Source organism: Phalangium opilio, unplaced genomic scaffold (assembly GCF_054372755.1).
Source record: "Phalangium opilio isolate 3A_F unplaced genomic scaffold, DU_Popi_V2 ptg000082l_1, whole genome shotgun sequence".
NCBI lineage: Eukaryota > Metazoa > Arthropoda > Arachnida > Opiliones > Phalangiidae > Phalangium > Phalangium opilio.
The window spans coordinates 6,092,709-6,111,131 of record NW_028324189.1 but is presented as its reverse complement, the minus strand read 5'-3'; the positions used below and the strand labels follow the sequence as shown (position 1 = coordinate 6,111,131).

Sequence of the window (18,423 nt, the reverse complement as noted above, 5' to 3'; positions counted from 1 at the left end):
GTTTTTAAGATACAGGGGTGGGTGAGCCATAACCGAAACGCCATCGATGCCGAAAGGACTTTTTTTGCCATAGAGGAACCTTTAGATATTTTCTCTCCATCTCACTCTTTCCTCCACGGAGTCAAGGCTCTATCCTCAACTGGAATACCAGCCTTTTACTTAGTTACCATCCGTCTTTGGTTAATAAGACTACCCTATAAAGTCTCCATAACGTCGCTAACAAAAATTAAAGAAAATATGAAAATATTGAAGTGCGAAGCCAAGGACATTAAGAAAGGTTACAAACACACGTATCAAAAACCACACGCCACTTTACAAAACATGAAGGCTTTAAAAAGTGTGTAGCAGGCGCAGTGTTTGGCACAAAAAGTACGTGTTCGTATAACGTCCGTCTTTCGGGTGAGAGGATTTGCTTGTATCCTTATGGCAACACCCTTACGGAATATACTCTACGTACCTGTTCGCTTTTTACCTCCGTACGATCCGAGACTGATGTTCTTGCCGTCCTCTCGTCGCCATGATATCGTCGGATTAGGATAACCCGAGGCCGAGCATTTCAAACTAACTTTACTCCTCTCTTCCGCTGTCGTGTCAGAACTCGTCTCAGACTCCATGATCGTCGGAGGAACTACAAGTTTTCAACAAGAATAAGAAACATTTTACGGTAAAACCATAGTTTGTTATAGAAATGCTAATAGAAAAAAGAACAGCTAGTGAGGTACTTGAGTGTCCAGTATGATGTTTACCACACAAAGTCATTTCAAAAATATAGTAAGAAGTACTAAATTGTAGGTTTTACACTTACTCATGACATCGATGTATCCCAGTTGGGATATCATTGGCTCGGTATTTATTTGGCACATGTACTGCCCCTTGTCTTCTACATTTACGTCTCGGATGTGAAGATACCATTGCTTCTGTGTATTGTGACTGACTTTGATTCGCGGATCTCGAGAAATAACGTGTTCGTGGATAGTCAACAGTGTTTGAGTATCGTGTTTGATCCACGCTACCTGAAATAACATTTCACAATCTATATGAAGTTTACGGAAAATTGAATACCACTATCTTCAAAGATATTCGCGACTTAACAAAAACAGTAACCACATAGTAAAACAGTTTAAAATTTTACGAATCACCTACTGCAAAACATGGCTTCATATTTAATTGTTATTTTTTTCCTTCCACCCTTTTCAAACACACGCGCCGGAATTACTGATTTACTCGTGTTATGACAGAGCATTAAGGGTAGTCAAGCGCGTGTAGATGGCGACCTTCATCATATTAATCGGCGTTACCAAATTAATGACGCAATTTGCATGCGATACGGTCAGATGCACGCACCCACCCTAAAGATATTCAATATCCCACCACCAGATATCATTAATCTCTCAGCCCACATAAAAATCAATCGCGTTACATCAAAACTACTTTCATTGTTATGAAATTTAACATTATGTATTCATACGCCTCGGGATTCTCACTTTTATCAATTGATCTCGGACACAACTATAGTGTAAAATATGGAAGACACAAAAAAGGAACGAGCGTGAGATTAGCGTAATTAATTTAAGACACGTATTTGACCGAAACAGCCATTAAACAAATAGAGCTTCCAACACTCTCCGTCATTCTACGTCACAATTTTGTTATGTAAATCTGCTTCTTCGCAAAGGCAAATAGAAATATTAGAAAGCGAGACACTGCTGCGGATGAGAGAATATCGTTCTGGTCATTATGGTTTGCGATGTGATGTCTCAATCGCTTTCTCTCTTCCTTCTTTGTTCAGCCAATTATCGCTCTACTTTATAACGTAGAGCTCAACCCGACGAAAATTGTTCGGAGATCATTGCGCATGTGCCAATCTGTTTAACGTTCCGTCACCCGACGAGTTAAATTTGAAAAGTCTTTCTTGCTGACGTTAACCAGTGATGAAAAATTTGGACTTTCCACCGTGACTTTCAAAATCATCCTCCGTTTATTACCCCTAGCCAAATTAAAAGTACCTCGTACCATATTCTCGGCATCTTCCTCTATCCTTACTGATTTAATGAAGATTTTAATGAATTTGGACGTTTTTTGTATAAGGATTAAAAAAAAACCTTATTGTTGTGCTTGTGAATTCTCTTGAAATGCCTTCAGCCGGAAGCGGAATTACGAAATGTTTTGTATCAGTGGTCAACCAAGCGAAAACCAAAAGCCTTTCTCATTCTCTTAACACTCTGGGAAATTGGTTCACCACAATTCCCTTTCCAGACTAAAGTAAAAAGGGAACATTTCCCTATTAAATTAGCATTACTAGATAAGATGTTTGGACAGTTTGTCTTCTTAGCCACCGTAAGCTTGTTGCCAGTCGCTCCAGCGAGAAATGAGGTTACATGGATTGGAAATGATGATGGGCGACCTGAGGCACTGAAACTCTCCCAGTGTACCTTGGAGTTTGTTAAGTGCTGTCACGTATTGCCATTGAATATGAATGAGAACTAGCTTCTATTTTTAAGACAGAGGTGGCGTTCTTTACCATTCTGTACTGTACGACCTTATCTAAACACATGGGATTCTGGGAGCACTTCGGTGACGTAGGTGTGGGTACAGAGCCAACGTTATAGGTATGGTATGCATATCCTTCAAGATCGCTCTAAGGTGGCTTTCGGACGAATGTTTCGAATTAATGCAGGTCGTAGATAACTACAATTTAAGCCAGTGTTGCAGAACATGTTTTATTTAAGGGCTTAAATGAAATTGAACCCTTTAATTAAACCAACAAACAATTATTGTCAATTGGCCTAGGTTAGGGTTGTTTTATTATCAAAGCCAAATTCAGATAACAGAAAGTGAGATCGTGTCGAAATCGTGTGTGATATGTGTGAGTGACGTTCCCTATGAGTTAAAGTAGAAAGAACGTGACATGCTAAGGGAAAACTTCTTCAAAACATTTTGCAAGTTTAAGATCAGTTCCGTTCCATTGTCGAAATATTTTAGATTTTCAAATAACAATTTATCTAAGTTATACGGTTCAATTGTTCATATTAAACGCTACTACAATGTTCTTAAACCATCCCATTTAGTAAGTTTTGAGGTCCAGCTACCCATCTTCGGACTTCCCATGACGTTGGTAATTAGATCCTAGAAGAGAGTACTTAATGTAATAACGAGGCGAGCCTGACGCAAATGCACTCAATTATAAGTTGTTTCATTCCGGCACAGCAGGACCGGGGCTAAGCGAAAATTTTGACTTCCGCCCGTACCACTCTATTCCAAAACTATCCCGCTAGAGTGTCTACGAATTCAACATCCAATATCTTCTTGACCCTTTTCGTTTTGCAACTTAGTCGAGGGAACAGACACTTCTCGTTCGTTAAAGAAAAATACATTCACCACAGAAATTATATTTAAAAACTAGAAGGGCCGGTTCTAGATAAAGAAACAAGTTGGGAAATAAATATATTACCTCTCCGAGGAGAGTGAAGGGCTACCTACAAACTTATTTAGGTAGATATTTTATTGTCTTTATTGATAAGCAACTACAGAAGCTAAAATTAATTAATTATTCAAATCTGTATTCAAAACTAGTTGACGTGTGAAAAACGATCCTCTTGCTATACCTTAAGGGTATTCTTTGCCACGTAGAGTAAAACCTCGGTGGTTAGCTTTGAACCGCACAATGTCATAGAACATATTTGACTCGAAGTCGCCCAATGTACATTTTCCTTAATTTCTAACAGAACTCCTCAGTATGAAATGATTATTAAAATAATTCAGTTCCATCCATAATAATGAATGTTTTGTGAAGTTTGTTAACTTAAAAAGTTGCAAAGTAATTCATCACATCTTGTTGAATCAAAAATCTAGTTATATTTTAATTGCCGAACGAATAAGTCTTATTTTAGTAATTTATAATTTTTAAGGAATCTTGTGAGAGTTTTAATTTAATCTGTAAGGGAACCTATTACAAAAAAAACAGTATAACTATAAAAAATATTTATGTCTACTACAACATAAAAACTCTTTTAAAATTTATTGCCACATAAGGAAATCTTGGGATTTTTCTCTCTCTCCCCATTTTTATTATTTGGCCAATAGACATTTTTTTGAGCTATTAATTTTTTTACCGCTGGAAACGATTATCTTGAAATTTCAGTCGCAATATTTTATTCAGCTTAACAAGTTAGGGATGCTTCCGCGAGTCCGCTTTATTATAAATTCGAAATTGTAACTCAGAATTCGATACTTTTAACTATTATTATGTTTTCTTAACTGAAGTCGTTTTTGGCTATACTATCCTCAATTTAAATCCGCGCCTGTCGAACGAACATTCTTCAAAGTATTATCTAGAAACTTTCGGACTTTTTCAGTCGAGTTTGAAAGCCATACGAGTAAACTTTCGCGTAACACATCTTTGTCTGGAATGGTTCGTACTTGTTAATCCTTTTAGAAATTCAGGTAAGGAGTTTTTGTTAATTTTTGAGGATAGAAGTGTTCTTTGTACGATTTTTTCAAGTCACTAGAATGCTGTAGTGGTAGGGAAACGCAAACAGTAAAGAACTAAAGAAAAGGTTCAAGGCCCTGCAAAAATGTGTTCCTCCTATTATGAAATACCCAACTCTTCCAGAGAGCATTCAATAGTATGTCGATTCGTAAAATTCTTTTGACGTTAGTTTCAAAAATAAGCGGAAACATAAAACTCTTTTAAACTGTTTATATGTTATCGTGTCTGGCTGATTATAGGACTGCCATTTTAAAATATGCCGGCAAGTTTAACCAATAAGCCGTAAACCTTACAGTTAACCATGCATGCAGCTACCTTAATTGCAGCATTATACTCAATTATTTCTCAAGGTATGTTTCGGTTTACTCTCTAGTAGCCATTTTGCATGATAGCAGCAAATTGTAAAAAAATCTTTCTTAAATAGTACCTAGTCTTACTAATTTACAGTAGCTTGCTTCTCTGCTAAAAATCAGATTCCATAGATTGGTAAAGCATTTTGGGCTGGACGTTCATTATCATTTAAGTAGGACATCGAAACTAATTTTATATTGCTTTTGATAAAACTGGACCAAAGGACAGCTAGGCTAAATTATAACCTTCAATGTTTCATACTCAATCGAGGCGAAACTTTCGCAAGATGGTAATTTCAAAGGAGGGTATTTATATTTCTAGCAGCAGAGGTACTGTATTGGGATTCTTAATCGTGTTTCCTTCGTTTGAATAATAAAGGATTCTTCGGGGACAAGTGGAAAATAGATTGAGGAGGGCACGCCCACTTCGCTTTCCTCGAGTTCTCTTCAGTACGCTCCTAATTAAATTTGAATATTGAATTTGCTTTCGCCGCCAAACCTATTATAATTGTTTTCGTTTTCGCTGACTAAACCTAATTCGAATTTTGCGCAGTTAGCAATTTTCAGATTGCCTGTTTGCCCGCACGATACTTTCTATTGTGTAGACTTATTGATTGACCTGTGAGGTATTTCAAATATCCTTTTACTAACAGAGATTCGATTGCGAATAAAATGTTTCGAGAATCATACACTTACCATACCTTCTAAAACCCCATCTTTTCTAACACTTACGACACTCTTGCAATATTGCGCGTGAAAGAAAAAGCTACTGGGGAATTTGTGTCAATGAGGACTCGCGATGGAGTTAAAACAATAATAGGTTACAGTATAAATTCATAAGATATATGTTCCATAAGTTTGTCACTGGTTACTGAGAGCTTGTCCTGAAGTGACGTAGGTGGAACGTCATGGATTCTCGTAAAGCGACGCCTGGTGAGGCACTGTCAAATGCACAGTTAGGCAAGGGGAATGGGTTTTACTACAGACAATCGTCTTCCTTTAAACAGCACATTGAAATATCGAGAGAGTGACCTTGATATACCAGGAAACAAAGACCCTCAATTATTCGTAACTTTTCCCGCAAAAACATTTATATAGTGGTGTTACTTTAAGAACAACCTTGATACACTAGAATCACTATATCCCTGTTGTATAGTTAAGCGCTAATAGAGTAATGAGGAAGGAACTATTTATCACGTATGTGATTCGGTTTTGTAACCTTGTGCCCTCCAAATGTGTTAGGGTTTGATTAGGCTTTGAATGATTTGACTACCGTGTCGTCGGTACGAACTGTTATCTTTATTATTTAACACCGTGATGCATGTTACACTAGCCGCTGAGATAATGCCGCGTTTTTAATACAGAGGATAGATTATATATGTTGCTTAGTCTATAAAAAATAGGTGTGAGTTTAGATAAAAACCAACTAAAAAACTAATGTACATTTTTATACTCTACATCACTTCACACTTTTTTTTTTTTTATTTATGCGTCGTAACGTTGTCGTGGTTGTCTCGCGCGTTGCGATCTTCGTGGGCCTTCGTTTGCGGCCTGAGTCTCCTGTAGTGCGATGATTGTTGTGCCGCTCGTGGTCTTGCGTTGTCGTAGGGCGAAAGAAGGTTGTATCGTAATATTGTCGAAGCTTGGGTGGTTGGATTCGTGTGGTCTAGCATCGCTTGAAGATGGCACGTCGGTCGTTACGCGTAGCTGGTTCCTATGTCGACGGATTGTAACGAATATATATTTATATTCTTAATCAAATATAAGTTGTTTGAAACTATCTGAAAATATAAAATAGCGCATATTCTCGTGGCCAAAAGTGTCCTATTATTGTTTATTTTGATTTACGATAGGGTAAGGGAAATAGTAACTCTACGAGTTCTAGGGCGCGGGAAAGCGTCATTCTTTAACTCTTTTTAAGATTTCGTAAAAGATAACCTTGATGGGTAAAGGTGCGGCGACCTGCTGGCCAGGGGTCGCGTCTAAGCCCATTAGGCGGCGACGAGTGTTCTTTTTATGAGACTGAACTCGTATCTTATAGGGGCACTTAAGGGCACGAGGGATTGCAATAAGGGTAACTGTGTTGTCAAGCCAATGCTAATTTTAGTTATATACCAATACCAATACCAGAGTCTTAAATCTCTTAATGTATAATTGTGACACTTTTATTGAACCTTGACCGTGAACTATGTATAACCATAGTAGGTATCTTTTAAGAAAACCTTTCTTATTGAACCTTTGCTTCACTTTTCAAAAGTAGAAGCAACCCGCTAATTAAACCCAGGTGTGCGCGATGGCGACTCGGCCATAAAAGTTCAAAGCTTGTGCGCGATGGAAATCGTAGGCATTAAAATCTAATTAAGCCCAAAGATGCGCGGTGGTGATTTTACCATGTAGGATGTGCGGATCCAACGGGGTGCATGGGAAACTTTAATACAGCCAATCATGGATGGCTTTGGGTCACGTGACCATCGAGCATGACCCTCGTGGTCATACTAGAACCATGCCCCATTGAATTCTATTGGGCCTACCTTTGGTACCTACAAGAGGTCAGGTATAAAACCAAAGGACAAGGACCTAAGAGATACTTTTTTTTTGATTCCTGACCGACTGATCAGACTTGGAGCCACCACTGAAGTTGGAGAAAAACCGCTAACCTTCAAGAGTTCCTGAACTCTGGCACCCCGCTCTCTTCAAGACCGACTCACGGTAATGTGAAAACTTTAACTATCGGAACTTGCTACCGCGGCTCGAAATGAACGCGCTTTCAAACCTTAAAGGCCTTATGAGCCTGTTTAATTTTTAAAGGCCTTATGCGCCTAAATTATTTTAAAAGGCCTTATGAGCCTAAATTATTTTAAAAGGCCTAATGCGCCTATTATTTTCAAAGGCCTAATGCGCCTATTATTTTCAAAGGCCTAATGTGCCTATTATTTTCAACGGCCTAATGTGCCAATTATTTTATACGGCCTAATGTGCCTATTATTTTATACGGCCTAATGTGCCTATTATTTTATACGGCCTAATGTGCCTATTATTTTATACGGCCTAATGTGCCTATTATTTTATACGGCCTAATGTGCCTGTTATTTTATACGGCCTAATGTGCCTGTTATTTTATTATTGTCATATCAATTTGTTGGTTCAAATCATTTAAAAAAAAATATTGACTCTGGTAATTAAATATATTGGTTAATTGGCAACACAATTTAAGTTCCCTTGTCTTAACCTAAGCTTACACATCTAATGCATGAAAACCCCTAGACAAACTGACGTTACTTGTTTTAGTTTTTATCTCGCTCAACCCAATAGTGCAATTGACGCGAGCTACCCGGACTACCTAGTTTAATATTAAACGTAGCGCCCGTTAAACTAAGCTTAAATATAAAGCTAAGTAATATTATAAGTGAAAGTACATTAAACTTAATTAAATTCGCTACAGGATGATGCCCGTGCTGGTTTTGACTGAATACATGACGTGGCCGAGTCTTTCCGTGATTGTGCCATGTAGCCACTGCGGGCCTCTGCCAAAGTTGCGGGCGTATACGTGTTGTCCAGGCATCATGGTTACTATGGTCCGATTATGATTGCTGTTTGTAATGCTTGCTCTGGCGACTTTTGGATTGAACACGTCCAACTTGGTCATGATCGGTCTTTTGAACATCTTTTCCGCTGGTGACAGGTGACCATCTATCGGTGTGCGTCTGTAGTTCAGCAAAAATCGCGATACCCGTACTTCTAACGGGTCCTTGGAATGGTGTTGCAGACTACTGCCGAGCAGATTCAGTTCGGAACATGACTCTCCGGAAATTTTTTTTAACGTGGTCTTCATTGTTCTGACGCATCTTTCGGCCTGACCGTTGGATGGTGGATGGTATGGTGCCGTGGTCATATGTGTGATCCCGTTGTTCGTTGTGAAGGTCTTAAATTCATCGCTTGTAAATGAAGTGGCGTTATCTGATACCAGCGTCGACATTATTCCGAAGCGTGCGATGTGTCTACGCAGGCACTGTATGACGGTTGCGGAGGACGTGGAGCTTGTTATGTCTACCTCGATCCATTTGGAATATGCGTCGACAGTGATGAGTAGGTAACGGTTTTCTATCGGCCCAGCGAAATCCACGTGTACTCTTTGCCATGGCGCCGTGGCTTCCGGCCACGGTGAGAATTGCTTGCGTGGCATAGGTGCGTTAATCCTGCATATTTTGCAGCTGTCTGATAGTTTCTGTAGATCCTGGTCGATGGCAGGCCACCATACTTTGGCCCGTGCCAGCTCCTTCATTGCCCGTACACCTTGGTGTGTGCTGTGCAGTTCGTTCATGATCTTCTTTCGCAGTGCGGCGGGCACGATGACTTTGTTACCGATGAAAAGAATACCTTTGGCGGTGGATATCTCTGTAGACCGCCGTAAATATCCGCTTATGTCCTCGTTGTTCTTGCCATTCTTGGGCCAACCCTTGATGGTGTGTCCCATAACTTTTGCCATTATCTGGTCGGTTTTAGTAGCTTCGGCCAGTTCCTGAATTGTGACGGGTGCATTCTCTGTGTCTCTGGTCAGGAGCACCAGTTCGGTAGGTAGAGGTGGTTCAATGTCCATCGTCTGCAGTGGAAGTCGGCTGAGAGCGTCGGCGTTGCTGTTTAGACTGCCTTTCTTGTACACGATTCGGTAGTCGTCTGATCTCTTTTTCGATTTTGTCTTTCATGTGGTAAGGGACCGAACGTGCCTTGTAGAATCGAGGTGTTGGGGCGTTGTCGCGAAGGTGCAGCTTGACTTGCACGTTTTTAATGCATCCCATTCCTGGTGAGAAGAGTTCTTTGTGTTTGATAAGCAGGTCGGTGAGAACTTTTTGCGTGTTGTTGACCAGATTAACGTACTCTCCCGGTTTCGGAAGTATATTGAATGCAGAGTATATCCAGTTCCTGCCCAGCAGATTTGGACGGTGACCTCCGTCAACGACTAGGGGTAATCGCAATGTTTTTCCTCGGAACGTGACGTTGACGTTGGTTTGGCCCTTGATGTCGAGAAGATGTCCCGTGTACCCGGCCAGATTATCCGGACCGGGCTCGAGCGGTAGGGCGCCGCGCAGTTGATTATAGGTATTTGTAGAGACAATGGTGTACCCGGATCCTGTGTCCACTTGAAAGGTGACTGGTACGCTGTTTACGTGACACGTGATTGTCATGGCTGGTGGCGGTCGACCGTGTGCTGGTTCAGACTTTCCATCGGGAACGCTGGTAGATGACGGAAGGAGCATGCCGTTGACGTCATTGACGAGGTCATATACCGTGAATGCGTCGTACTCCGGTAAAGATCCTGCGATGTCTGGCTGGATCTGATGAGGATTTGCGAGATCAGGTGTGTCCATTATGTGATGCGTACGGTGGGTAGGTCGAGGTCGATAGGTGTTTCTTCTGGCGTCTGGTAGCCTGGTTCGAAATTTCTTGCGGCATGCCTTTGCGAGGTGGCCCATGGTTTGGCAGTCTCGGCATTCATATGATTTGTACGGGCATTCCCACTCCGGGTGAGTGATTGACGTGCAACGAATGCATGGGTTCTGTTGTTGGCGTGGCGCGGTGTGTCGTGATATTTGCTGTAGTCCTGCGGGGCGTCGGACTGGTGCTGTGGGTGGAGTCTCCGAGCAATTGGTGTTAATGCGGTTGATAGCCGAGGATGTTTCATCGGCGTTAAAGCTTCTGATTTGGTGAATGTCGCGTTCGACTGTCTCTATGGCGATGGCGGCATTGAGAGCCTTGTCCAAGTCTATGTTGTTTATGTCCAGTAAGCGTCGATGCATGTGTTCATCATTAATCCCGCTGACGAATCGGTCGCGAAGGAGGCGATTGAGAGCAGTACCATAATTACAGAACTCGGCTAACTTGCGTAGGGAGGCCATGTACTCGGCGACACTTTCGCCGTTACGGCGTATGCGTTGAAAAAACTTGGTGCTTTCAACAATTTCAGTGGGCGTTGGATTGAAGTGTTTGGTCAGGATGGCGATGAGGTCCGTGTACTGTTTCTCGTGAGGCTTCGCCGGCGCCACGATGGAGCGCAATAGCGTATACGTCGTGGTCCCGATGACTGTAAGGAGGACGGCGCGTTTCTGTTCTTGGATGTCCTGGTTGAATAAGGCGTCGGCTCCGGCGGTGGCTGACGCAGGAGTTGTTGGGCGTTCCTTCACGCCATTTGCGAGAAAAAATTGGTCAAGGCGCTCGGCGTATATGGTCCAGTGGTCCGAATGTTCGTTGAACGGTGGGAATTGGCCGAAGGATGTGTTGATGGCGGCCATGAGTGCTGGTTGTGCAGAACGTTAAGATTTTCGCAACGAATCGTGGTTTAGATCGTCGTTCAGGTGCGCGAGTGTCGCATCATAGGTCCGTCGCCAATGTTAGGGTTTGATTAGGCTTTGAATGATTTGACTACCGTGTCGTCGGTACGAACTGTTATCTTTATTATTTAACACCGTGATGCATGTTACACTAGCCGCTGAGATAATGCCGCGTTTTTAATACAGAGGATAGATTATATATGTTGCTTAGTCTATAAAAAATAGGTGTGAGTTTAGATAAAAACCAACTAAAAAACTAATGTACATTTTTATACTCTACAAAATGTAAAATGATGTTGGGAGGAATGACGATTCACTTGCCACGCTTTGTGGTACACTTCTATCGAAGAGAAGTATTATATACTTCTGGTATAATTGATGGATACAATTAAAAATTGATATGCTCTTTGGAATAAGAGGTCTTCATATTACCTTTCTGTGTAATTCCGTTTGCTAAAATACACCCATTACAACATGAGATATTCATAATATTGCTGTTAATTCTTTACCCATTGAAGAGATTATCATTTCAAAGATCTTTTGCCTGCGGAATACAGTTTCAAAGGGTTTTCCTTGATAAATACAGTTCATGAATTAGATAAGACCAAAAGTGGATGAGAGAGATCCACTTTCGATAAGGCGAATGCTTGCTCTTAAATTTCAGAGTCTCACTAGATAAAATATCCAAAAGTAGCTTCCGGGAATAGCACTTACTAAATAATACTCGGTGGAGCGATGAGTTTACTAAGGTTAAAGCTTACATACCACTTGCAGCGGCCAGCGTAAAATATTTATTGATAGTAAAAATTAACGAGAAGCCGTAATTTTTTGTTGCAGCTTTGCAAGCCTCGGATTACTTTTTTCTTTCTTTGAAATAAAGAAACTCGAGGTTAAAGGGAGTCTTCGGAGGCCTAACGAAGCTCTTGCCTTACCTATAATCTTAATTTACATTTATCTAGTACCATAAGTTTGTCACTGGTTACAAACTTACGTAGGTCATAAATTCTGGGTAAAGCGACGCCTGGTGAGGCGCTGTCAAAGGCTTAGTAATGCAGACTAAATAGGAATCGATGGACTGCGAAACCGAGTGTAGCCAATCAATTCTCGCTTGGCGTTCTCGAACTAGCTGTGCATTGCGAAGTATATAGTGTCATACTTAAGGAACATATCTTATTAACTTATGCTAGTACGAAAGCCCATTGCACCGATTATAAAGGGTAAATTTGTAATCCCTCGTATAGAACTTATATTTAATTAGCTCGAAAATAGGAATTCGCAATGCTACGTTTCTTTGTGAATATATTAATACGCGTTAAGGCATTGTCTACCATTTGGAAACCCCGCGTGATAATGTCACGTGATTAGCAAATACGAAACCAAATGAACAATAGCTATTCGTCCCCTAACTTTAAATTAGAAATTCGTAACCTATCGTGTAACGAGCTACATTAAACCTTTCTGTTCCCTTATTTGATGAAAAAAAGTTAATTCATATATATAATTAGAGGTATTGCGGTTACTCATTGAATTACTTCAAAAACTTCTATAAATTCCTTACATATTTCCCTTCAAAACATGGTTTTCCACTCTGTATTTATAAGCTTTTCCAAATGCGTTTTTAAGCGCTTACCTTGTAGGAGGCAATATTTTTTACTGTGCACTGAAGTGTAGCATCTCTTCCCACCGAAGTCGTCACGTTAGAAATTGGTTCCACAAAATCAGGAAGTTCCGAACCTCCTGAGAGATCTTGGCCGAGTACTACAAATAAAAATTAGGCATATTTGTCAACAGAAATAAAAAATACTAATTTCTCTCCATATGCAAATTATTAAGAACGAGGGATGTAATTAGGACAAGTTTCCAATATGCAAGTTTGAAATACGCAATATAACATAGAAATATAATTTTGCGAATGCCTAGTGATTTTTTTTCCCATTAACTCATAGGTCTCACATTTATCAGTAATTTTTTTCCGTCGGCAGTTCATGCAACAATTTATTACCTAAAATAATTGGTCTGTTCCATGCATATGTGAACCTTCTAAATTCCCACTACCTCCTCGCCATTCGACAAATAGTATCTCACCGGTTCCCAAATTTAAATTTCAATTAGTTTTTTTTGTTTCTAAGACTTGCTAAGAACCACTGTTTGTCCTAAGAATACTAATAAATCTTTTTTGTGGACTTAACGTTGAATGAAGAGCCTGAGGGAAACGATTTTAATCACGTATCCAAAATCTCTTCAAAAACCCTTAAAATTTTAATCTTCTAATTACAACTTTGTAGCTTTTTATGCAAAACGAGCGAACAAAATTATATTTCAGGGGGAAGATGTATTGGCTTAGCTTAGCTAGAAGTTTATGTCTTCTTTTCTGGAAAGTATAAGACTCTAAACCTTTCTATTGTACCCATCCTTGATATAATTCGTAAAAGGGGAGAAAATTTTCCCTACCCCTAAGGAAGTATTCCTAAACTTAGAATACGACCGGCTATTACCGGCTGTAGCAATTTTATTTAGTTCAAGACAAACCATTTCCGTTTGTTAATTTCGAAGGTTTGGCGCTATTACATCGAAATTCCTATTCCGACTTTTAAGACATATATTACTTTTTACCTCTCTGAGTGACGATGACGTCACGGAGAGTTATTACACATGACGTATGTCTGTCTGAAAATGCTCTAGGTCTTATACTTCCCAGGATACAACTCATTCACTTCTTGGTTAGCTAAATCGATTGATTGCTTACGAAGCTGCAAAACGATGTATTTGAATTCTTCCCCCAAAGGCATTTCCCACCTATACAAGATTACTTCCGTGCCTTAAATTAGATGAACAAATACTATATTAGAGTTCAGTCTTAGTAAGACTAAGTGTTCTCCCTTAAAACATTTGTTTCTACGCTAAACTCTACTTCTTCGAAGGTTGTATCCCGCATTAACTTCTAAAAGAGACTGGAAGCGGGTTCACTCTGAGATGAGTGGGGCTCCAGCTATTTTCACAATTTTTCCTAAGATTTTTAAAGTTTTATGTCTTTTAGGACATTGCTAATGAGCAATCTTACCTTCCTTAACAAACTTTGCAGTCCTGTATGAAAAAAAAAAAAACTCGGTTCAATGTACGAGCCGGAAACAAATATAGATTTTCCCGCGTTCAGGAAAAATTTTAACACAATATATAAAGAAAGAAGGTATATACATCAGTATTAGAATTAAAATGAACTTTTGTAATATTTTCATAACCAACGCAGGTTTATAATATTTCAGGTTCATCTAAAACACACATGACATGAAAACTAGAATAATATTACTCGTGTCGTGTCCCTTCTATTTTTCATGTTAACTATGATGCTTACAGTCAGCTCAAATATACGAACTTTGGTTTCTTAGAAAGAAAGTTTAAAGCCTCGCGTGTTATCAATCTCCCAACAAAATAAAGAGAAGCTGAAAAATCTTTTTAAAGGGCTTTAGGGTTATTGAAATAAGAAACAGTAGCTAGACCATAGATATTACATATATGGTTAAATTCAAACTATATTTAAAAAAACCTAATTTTAAAAAAATATACTTTTATTTAATTTAATATAAAAGCAAGCCTTTTTAAGTAAAGCCAGAAGTAAGATGAGACTAGAAGTAAAGAGCTCTAGCATTGGTAGTAGATCCTGGCACTAGTGAACAAATTTGAGGATTTTATGCCGCTTCTATGGCGCCTACACTAGAGAGAAAAAAATTGGTCCAGTTCCAAAAACATTTCCTACCCCCTTCCCCTCAACCTAAAGCCGCGGAACACGGACGCGGGTGTTTGAATCTAGTTCGGCCGTCTACCGCCACGAGCATCTCACGTTTTGGAGGGAAAATTCAGAAACCGCTACCAGAGGGCCAACCGTTGGTGTGTTATCAAGAATATTCACTTTCGTCAAGTGAAGAATTTGGTTAGCTCAGTAAGTCTAGTCTCATCTTACATCTGGTAAAGCTACTAGTGTTATGAAATTTATCTGGACTCTTATATGTATTCATATGTCTATGAGCCAAACCTATGCGGTCAGCATGAAGCCACTGTATTTGAAATAACCTTCTATAGGTAATAGTGGGAACGGTTGGAAAAAAGAAACTTTTCCAAAGATCAACGAAAAAAAAAACAGTTAAACTAAAACAGAGAAGGGGGGAACAAGAAGTGGGAATCGAATTCCGAGAGTCAGAACCACCATTTAATAGAAAAAAGGTTTATACAAGTCCCAGAGTTGACAAGAAAGAAAAAAAAGAAAAACATTTCTTCAAAGCTGAAAGCAATAACATTGGTTAAAACGGAAAGAAACTTGCTTTTTTACTAACATGGTAGAAAAGTATGAGGTTTATAAAAGAATCGAACTGTATATGAGATTGTTGAGTCATTCTTGACCTTAATTTTGGAAGCTTAGAATATGTATCTATAATTTTATGTCATAATTCAACCTTAGTCTATAATACAGAAGAACCCGCGCTTCACTATCAATAGTTCTGCTAGATATTAAGAGTTATATCAAAGGAAAATAGAAATACCTGAAAGTAAGGTGATAAAGAGTATGAATAAAGTTACTTAGAACGATTTGAAAATAATTAAGGTAAATTAATGACGATTTAATTATTTAAGAAAAAACTCTTAATTGCGTCTGGACTCGGAGAGGTTTATTTTTCCAACTTGTTTCAATCTTGGGGTAAAGCATCTTCTTTCATAATAACCAAATAATGCGAAAAAATATACCTATAAAACAATTTTCAAAGTCTTCAATATGAACTTAGTAAAGTTTCTAAGAAGGCCACTCTCATACCATCTCATTTAGAAAATCGGGTCATAACTTGGCGCGCTGGCCAAGGAAGTCCCCAACCGCTTCCGTCGTTCAACTTTGCAATGAACCGCGTGCCGCGAAATTTAAGTCTACTTTCTATTTTCATTCTCACATTCAATCAAGTTCTCTATCGGGGGAAAAACATTTATTTCATTTTATGAACCAGCTGCACAACCTCTGACCAAAGGCATTGTGTTAAAAGTAAGCAACAAGAGAAACCTCAATACGCATCTTGTTTATGGTTTATAATACTTCTTTGCCTTCCATTTCCATGTAGCTTGTACTACTTAAAAATCATCTATATTTCAGGAAGTGGTGCTTTTGTTTGTATGTTTCATCTTTAGGCACAGTCACAATACGTTAATTAATTTGACCGTAAGTTTATAAGATTTGTTCCATAAGTATGACGCTTCCTATACTTCGTAATGGTAGAGACTTTGACAGCGCCTCACCAAGCGCCGCTCTACGAGAATCTATGACGTTTCATCGACGTCACTTCATGACAAGCTCTCATCAGTAACTAGTGACAAACTTATGGAACATATCTTATGAATTTTTTTAATTTGAGCGCTGATTGGTCGACCAAAAGAAACAAACCAAGACTTGGCGTTGTAAACATTATATTGAGCACTATGGAAGGATTTCATTCGCAACATTTCTATGTACCTTTGCTTAAACACGATTTTATAGTAGAACTATTTGAGTTTCACTTAATCCATGTATTCTAAAAACAATCAATAAAGGTACAACTGTTCTGGTTATTATACGGCACACTTAAGTGTATCTATGTTACTTATATTTAAGAATGAAATGCACTTTAGGCTATAATCTTTAACGACCTAAATAACGGTCCTTTAGAAGAGAACCCATCGCTTAGTTTTTTAGGTGACTGGTCATATGTACCTCTATGCACCATCCAAGAAAGAACAGTTTGAACTGGTTCATTGTATTGGAGTTAATACGTAAATGACTGTTCAAAATTTAAATCTCACCTTATTTCCTTCTTTGCTTTATTGTAAGAATTACGTTGAACAATTCTTCGCAACCATTGGGTAAATAATGACTCTTAAATTTAAGAAAATATATGTACAGGGTGGAAACCTTGATATTATCTGGTGACCAGTTTAGATACTACCCCGAACCTAACATGTTGGTGATAAATGCATTGATAATTTGTTTGATAGTAGTGAAGTTAAATGTTACTTAAAGGAACCAAATGAGCCTTGTTCAATGGAATAACAAATCTTGTGTTGGTAACCAAGGGTTTAACGAGCTACAATAAACCCTTTGATGATGTCGAAAGTAAAATAGTCTAATGTTTTCATCAATATGTTTACTTAAGACGTAACATCCGGTATGGGGTTCCAAAGACGTTTGATATGGCTTCAAAAGAAGGGCTATAGTGGACTGGTAACGTTGAAGCCCTGTCTATCGTCTTGGGTCTAAATATCGGATGTTCTGTATTAACCCTATATCAAGGAGAAAATACTGCCGACACCAAAACGTGGAAAGAGAAATATCCACACCGGCCACAGCGAACGTTTCCACCCTGTATAATAAGAAATACTGGGCTGAGAATTTGCCATGTGTTAGAATATTTTGCGTTCTTCGGATTTGGAATGTGCTCAGGAAAGTTCCAATTCCAAAATAAAAACGAAGAGGAATAAAAAAAATAGTAGAAATAGTCTATTAAAGTGCGTTTTCTCTTCTTCGTAGTTTGCTTTTCTTTTTATTTCGAAAACTTTCCCAACCACTATCGTCTATACATTTCAGCACGAAATCGCTCTTTTTCTCCACATTCTTTGTAACTAAGATAATGCATATAACGTTCGGTTAGAACCTTCCCTTCCCTTTGCTTATATCCGTGCGAAAAAAGTAAACCTACGGTTCTTAGAAATCAGGTTATTTTCAGGCTGTTAATGCTGCAGACTAGTTTAAAACGTCGGGTTTGTCAACTCTGTCCTTGTAAATGTGATTGTAACGATATGTTACAAAATTTTAGACGAAAGTCTCACGTTTTACCAAAAACGGATTAATGTACAAAGAGGTGTCGGATCAAAGCTTTAGCCTCTGGTACCGTTCTCGTATACTTCATTGAGAAACTTCGTCTGCTTATATTTTGGCTCCACCCAATGAGATCGCTGGCGATTTGCTCTATGTCATAAAATTCGATTATTTTGAGAGTGCTCTGGAAATAAAACAAGTTTGATTTCCAAAGCTAGTTTTTGCCCTCGCCAAAGTTTCTCTACAGATTTGGCGAGCGATCCGTCTGTTTATGTAATTAAGGTGCGAGAGTACCTCGCGCCAAGCTCTTGTCTAATTGAAAAAGGAATGAAATGGAGCTGATCTACACCTAAAAGTGTAAAACTGCTGCAGAGTAGTAAACTTATATCGCTTCAAGTTTGCTTTCAATAATGTACTTGGTTCTCAGCGGCG

The 18,423-nt window shown here is 39.0% G+C and overlaps 1 protein-coding gene across 11 annotated transcripts in view; it reads right to left on the bottom strand.

The window, feature by feature from the left end:
- The window catches only part of LOC149651194 (lachesin-like), a 54,389-nt gene that overhangs the window by 8,838 nt on the left and 27,128 nt on the right, over positions 1-18,423 (bottom strand). For 9 of the 11 annotated variants that reach the window (XM_089848001.1, XM_089848002.1, XM_089848008.1 and 6 more), the window contains 3 exons: positions 12,796-12,923; positions 806-1,013; positions 458-628 (listed from right to left, as the gene is read on the bottom strand). In XM_089848001.1, the coding sequence (XP_089704127.1) occupies positions 458-628; positions 806-1,013; positions 12,796-12,923 (507 nt within the window). The remainder of the gene's footprint in view (positions 1-457; positions 629-805; positions 1,014-12,795; positions 12,924-18,423) is intronic. The other 2 variants (XM_089848011.1, XM_089848012.1) reach the window with 1 other exon arrangement.